Genomic DNA, 6,674 nt, shown 5'->3' on the forward strand with positions numbered 1-6,674 from the left:
CTCCCAAATATAGCCATGGGAAGGATACATGGGCACCTGTTGGCTTACCTGTTTCTCGAGGTCACTTTACCACAGCAACTTGTGTTGTATGATGCTTTGATCACTCGCGTAGCGTCTTCCTAGCTGGGCACACAGTTTTATTTTTTTTTTCAGGATGTATTTTACATATTTTCATTATTAACAATCTCGGGTACACACAGCATTGTGCTGGTATCTAATTCTACATGACGGATTACAGAGTATGGCTCAAGAGCTAACTATATGTTCATCTAAAATTCCCATCTCAGGGGATGGGTAGTCACACGTGGAATCAGGAGAAAACATGAGATACGAGTTTAGTTTACCAGCCTGCATTAGCAAACTCTTGAGTAGAGCACAAGAATATCTTCCAGTATTCGTGAGTGTTTGAAGTAGTTACAAACCTCAAAGTATCTCGTGCCTTTAGGTCGAAAATCATTGATAACAGGACAGCCATAGATAGCTTTGCCAGAGCCTGCAACATGAGAGTTCACTGATATGAGCAATGGATTATTCTGTCATGTAAATAATTACGGACTAGCTTCTTGCTAAGTGGTCTTGGGCTAAACTTGCATGTCTGGCCACCTACCCCTCAAGCATATCAGACTCAGTGAGGCAACGGTTGCATCCACGGCATTACAGTTGTTTAGCCTCATGTCTGTCGTCAAGACGTTGTTCTGGAACAGCTCTAAACGCTGCCAGTAAAATATCTCATTTTCATTTTGTTTATTATTTATTAGGAATGGGAGCAAGTCTTAATGATCGGCTAATTCCTACGTTCTTTTGACCATCTTCATTTACCTTATCTAATTTATTATCTGCATTTATACTTTATTTTTTATTTTTTATTAAGGAGAGAGCACAGGTTAAAAAAAATCGTTGGCAAACATGTTCTTGAGATGTGAGGCCAAATTTTGGATGTGTGGCCGTCGCTTATATAATATAAAGCTTGTTAAGGTAAGATATAACAGTCAACACCAATATGAATTTATGATGGTGGCGGCTCACCACGAGGCATACAAAGACTTTTAGAGCATTCTTGGCGTCGTGTAGCCTCATCTCTGCAGCGCTGTCGGTCATGCGGAGAATCTTGATTATTTTATCTGGTAACTGTCTTTTGTAAGCTCCTTTAACCACTGAGTGGTCTTCAGCGGTGGATGGGAGAGTGGCTGACTCTTCAGCGGTGGCTGTGAGAGTGGCTGACTCTTCAGCGGTGGATGGGAGAGTGGCTGACTCTTCAGCGGTGGATGGGAGAGTGGCTGACTCTTCAGCGGTGGATGGGAGAGTGGCTGACTCTTCAGCGGTGGATGGGAGAGTGGCTGACTCTTCAGCGGTGGATGGGAGAGTGGCTGACTCTTCAGCGGTGGATGGGAGAGTGGCTGACTCTTCGGCGGTGGATGGGAGAGTGGCTGACTCTTCGGCGGTGGATGGGAGAGTGGCTGACTCTTCAGCGGTGGATGGGAGAGTGGCTGACTCTTCAGCAGTGGATGGGAGAGTGGCTGACTCTTCAGCGGTGGATGGGAGAGTGGCTGACTCTTCAGCGGTGGATGGGAGAGTGGCTGACTCTTCAGCGGTGGATGGGAGAGTGGCTGACTCTTCAGCGGTGGATGGGAGAGTGGCTGACTCTTCAGCGGTGGATGGGAGAGTGGCTGACTCTTCAGCGGTGGATGGGAGAGTGGCTGACTCTTCAGCGGTGGATGGGAGTAGCTATCCACTAGACAGAGGTTATTGACTGATGGCTTGGCTCTCACAGTGTCTTACGTCATTATATAAACCATTAGATTGGGTACCTGGCGGTGCCCGGGACTCTCTCTCAGAAAATATATGGCGAAGAGATGAAAAAGCTGCCCAGAGCCTCTACGGAAAACAAATACGAGATTTTAGACCAAAAATAAATACTCGATTTTCGATCAAAATCGCAGAAGCTCACCGTCGGACCTAATATGTCTTAACGGCAGGAAATGTGGCCGAGCTCGACTTGCCTGTGCCGGTCACATGGCACCCATATGTCGTCTTGAAAATTTGAGTGAAGCCAACTCCAAATGTCTGGCCTCCTACCTTGGACAGACATTATTTTTTATTGATATAGATATAACAATCATGCTGAAATTAATTCAGTTATATATACTCAAAGCTAATCCTACAGACAATGAGCCATCAGTGTTGTTTAAGAAATGCTGGAACCCCTCCCCCCCATCCACTCTTTCCCTTGTTGCCAATTATCAGAATAAGCTAAGTCAGCATGAATGGCTTCAGCACTCTTGTTGACAATTATCCCGCGACTGCGTGTGTTTTATGTCTGTCGCCCTTACGGCAGTGGGGTTTGTGGGGCAGGGTGTGGATTCTCGTAGTAGTAGTAGTAATAGTGAACAAGCTGCCAGATGTCTTATTAAAATTCAAGAGCGCGTGAAAACATTCCTTATTGGTGGCACGTCCCGGCAGACCACCAATCACATCGCGTCTTTCCTGCCACATCAACAATTTTCTTTTATCTTCGTCCCTTTATTGTGGTGCTTAAATATACTGTATATACAGAGTTCGCCAGGGATTTTTTTATTTTTTATTTCACTCCTGATATGTACCTTGAGTTGTGACATAAAGCTAAGTTATGACTATCTATTAATGAAAACGACAAATGCCAACCTTTTCAGTGCCAAGTTGCAGAATTAACAAAACACATTAATATTTGTAAAATCTAATCCCATCTTTGCCATTGTTGGATATTCACGAGAAGAAATATCGATACAGAAAATGTAGCAAAAGGCAGTTTGTTGTCACCGAAGAAAACTTTGGTTACTTGGTGTCGGTACGCGTATCATGCCCTTCCTGGTGAGTGGGCGTCAAGTGGCCAGTGGGGCTCTCTAGACTGGCCTCTTCCCTGTACCCACCCCATGAGTGCGTATGTCCGTGTGTGTTGATGTGACGGTCTGGTCCTCCACGGGTGAGTCAGTATGTACCTGGTGGCCGTGTCGACGCTGGTGGTGGTGTCTGTGGTGCTCTCCCGGCTGTAGGCACCACGTACTTCCATAGTGTAGTGCCATATATGAGGTGTGTTGATATGCCAGATGCCATAGAGAGCGAAGGGCCGACGTCCCTCCATGCTGGCTCCCCGTAGCATTCCTGCGTTGTTCTTAGACGCATACCATATATCTCAGCCAATGAAGCGCTGGGGCGGTGCCACTATACTGACTCGTGGTCAAGTGTTAATGATAGTTCCGGGATTATATATATCACACGTTTTAAAATGCTTGCCCCTGAACGAAAAAGCTGTGAATCTCTCGTTACTCTATACACTGGAAGTTCAGAATTATAGTGATTATTGTTATTCCTTGTTCGCATCACAATTGTTTCAAATGTATGAGTTTGTAACTGTACGTTTAATAAACAGTCAAGAGATCTCGGCGTCGTCTTTGTTGCATAATAAAATATACACAAATAAAAATAAATAGACGACTCCTGTCAGTGAGGTTGAAAATGAAAGACATGTATTTTGAGATTCACATTGCCAAGCTGTATGTGTTTGAATACATTTATACGATGCTCTACTAGCCGATATTAAAATAAGCATGAAACTGTTAACCATTAGCATGGCACTATTAGATAATTGATTAGGTTATTCGTTGTTTTAGTTTTATCTTGAATAAACTGAATTAGCTGAGGCTGAGCAAAGTTGAGTGAGGATCAGACTTTTACAACATTAAATCGCGTCACAGAATCGCTGGCGGACACTGACGTGCAACACCTTTGTGAATAGATTAAACTTGATGCGCCAAGTGTGGAGAAATCTTGGCACAGTGTTTAGGGTGCCACCATTCATTTGTCATAGTTAATCAATATCTCAATTCAGTTGGCTTCGTTTTTTTTATGTTTTCCTATTTATATTATTTAACCATTGACTTCGTGTTTGGTAGTTATAGAGAAACGTTTGGTATAATTACCTTTGCCTGACAAGATGATTAGGGCGAAGACGGCAATGTCAGGTCTGTAAAAAGATGGCTTCCGCAGAGTGGACATAAAATGATTTAAGGGTACAAAGAAACAAAATGGGCTTAAACATTATAATTTTTGAATGAGTAGTAGTTTGTGTAGCACACTTTAAATTAGTCTACTCGTATCCTAATCTCACCCTGGCTGCTAAGCTGTGGTGACTGTGCATGTTTTAATGACTCCTTGCCTCTAATAACATTTTATGCTACCTGAAAAAGCGCATGCTAACTTAAATTCGAGTAAGCGAAGACCTTAGTTAGGTCTTAGGTCATGCCAGTAGTGTTGTGGTGCCACGCCCGAGCTGAGTTGCGCCGGCTTTGTAACTTTACAGATCACGTTGGTGAACCTGATCTGAGAGCCAGAGCGGCGTGTTCCCTGTAGTGGGTTACATCACGAGGCCGGCCCTCCGCCGCAGGTACGCGCCACTCCTGTCAGCTGACTTCTTCACAACCGCTCTTGTCGGATGATTTATCCCCCCCCCCCATTATTACCACGTCTCTTGCCTCCTGGCACATCTTCCAATACTCCTGTCAGCTGATTTATCTTGAATCACCGCTACTGTCAGCTGACGTCTCTTCCACCAATTCTATCTCCTAACATCTCTTCCACCACCTCTGGTGTCAGACACTAACCAGTCAGCTGGTTAGTGTCAGTTGACAACGATGTACGATATGACCGTACGCCATAAAATAAGCAAATCCACTAATGCCACTTTGTATCTGACATGTTGCTCGGGTAATGCGGTAAAGGCTGATGAATTTTGTAATATTGTCAGGTATTTAGTGCTTCAATCTAAGCTAGAATTTAACGCTAAAACATGCTTCGATATTTAGTACTAATAAAGAATTAGGGGTGACGCGGAAAATACTGCTTGTTTAAAGATTGATACTAATGACGATAGCAAATATTCATTTGTCTCGTTCATGATTTTGAATATATATAATAAGGTGACTCATTAATATAATACTCCAGCACACATGTGATGACCCAAATACAGTGAAACAAACACAAATCATTTTGGCATGCAGCGATAACCCACACACACTCTCAATTAGCAAAATATAAGCACTACAAAAGCAGAGGCACGCATGTATGCGCACAAATTCACACACAAGCGCGCGGGGAATTAACTAGACAGAAGCAAACACCCCCTCGCACACACACACACACACACACTCCTCCCATCCCTCTACCCTCACACCACGTTCAAAATTCTCTGGAATTGACAGGGTAGATAAGGACAGCTTATTTAGCACGGGTGGTAATCGCACAAGGGAACACAGGTACTGAGTACCCAAATGAGCCACAGAGACATAAGAACTTTTTCAGTGCCAGAGTAGTTAATAAGTGGCATGCATTAGGAAGTTATGGGTTGGAAGCAGACTCCATTCACTGTTTCAAATGTAGATATGATAGAGCTCAATATGCTCAGGAGCATGTACTCTAGCAGATTGACGGTTGAGAGGCGGGAACAACGAGCAGAAGCTCAACTCCCTCATGCACAACTAAATGAGTACACTCTCCCTCTACCCCCCCCCCCCACACACACACATCCCACAAACACAGACATACGAACATACGCACCTTTTCCCGGGTAAGCTAAACCAGTCCTCCAGGGTAGGTCATCCTCCACCCTCTGCCTACCATCCTTCCCCCACTCCCTGTCCAGTCCCCCAGCTCTGTCTTACCTCTAGTCTTGCTACTGAATTAACTCTTCTAAATGAGAAAATATCGAAATCCAAATATTTTGAACCTTTAATATTGTCTAAAGTTAATCTCTCATTTTAAGCTATAAGTCCTCAACAATTTTACGAGGAATATTTACATAGTGTTTTATATATATGCTAGAAGTGATACCCAGCGTTTTTGTTTTTGTTTTAACTAAGATTAGGGTTCATTAGGGCTTTCAATTGAAGTATCTAGTAAAACTACAAGCAAGAGCTGTTACCCTACCTCAGCTTTTCTTAAAGAGTCTCCTAGAGACTCATTTATTTCATGAGAATGTTCTTTGAAACTAATTAACTAACATATAAGTAACAGGAACCTGGTGAGAGACAGAGGGGAACAGGAGGGAGAAGGGGAACAGGAGGAAGGGAGGCAGAGGGAACATGAGAGAAAAGGAAAGAAAGAGAGAGAGAGAGAGCGGGGCACCACCGGATAGCTCATCTTAGTGTTATGTATTGAGAACGGATTGGCATATACCCGGTGTCCAAGCAAAACAAACGAGCATTAAAAGAACGAACGCGATATATTTGGCGTTTGGAATTAGGGTCTATCAACCTATGAATGTTTATTAAGACCACCACAATTGCACCAGCATGAATAATTTAGTCCAGAACATAGTCCAGGCCTAGAGTAAACTCTCAGTGTATATTCACAGAAAAGTGAGGTGCACATCTCGATGTATACATCATTTGTAGGCGAAGGCATCAAGCAAGACAGCCTCGTGTATCTGTCTTGTTTTCGAAAATAATTGTCTTGTGAATTTTTATCTATTCAGATAGATACAATATATATATATATATATATATATATATATATATATATATATATATATATATATATATATTATGAAAAGTAGTCGTTTCATATAAATAATTAGAATTTAAATAAGGAGTAAGGCATAAAGCGAAAGCCAAATAGTTTGAAAATGATTCATGGATATTCGC

At 42.7% G+C, this 6,674-nt stretch overlaps 1 protein-coding gene across 1 annotated transcript; it reads right to left on the reverse strand.

The window, feature by feature from the left end:
* Positions 1 to 1,112: 1,112 nt before the first annotated feature.
* Positions 1,113 to 3,118, reverse strand: LOC123759133 (MAGE-like protein 2). Its single transcript, XM_045744004.2, has 2 exons — positions 2,976 to 3,118; positions 1,113 to 1,764 (listed from the first exon to the last, which is right to left on the reverse strand). Exons 1-2 carry the CDS (start codon positions 3,116 to 3,118, stop codon positions 1,113 to 1,115), a joined length of 795 nt encoding a protein of 264 aa, XP_045599960.2.
* Between the last annotated feature and the right edge of the window lie 3,556 nt (positions 3,119 to 6,674).

The sequence above is a fragment of the Procambarus clarkii genome, chromosome 15 (assembly GCF_040958095.1).
Source record: "Procambarus clarkii isolate CNS0578487 chromosome 15, FALCON_Pclarkii_2.0, whole genome shotgun sequence".
In the NCBI taxonomy this organism is placed as follows: Eukaryota; Metazoa; Arthropoda; class Malacostraca; order Decapoda; family Cambaridae; genus Procambarus; species Procambarus clarkii.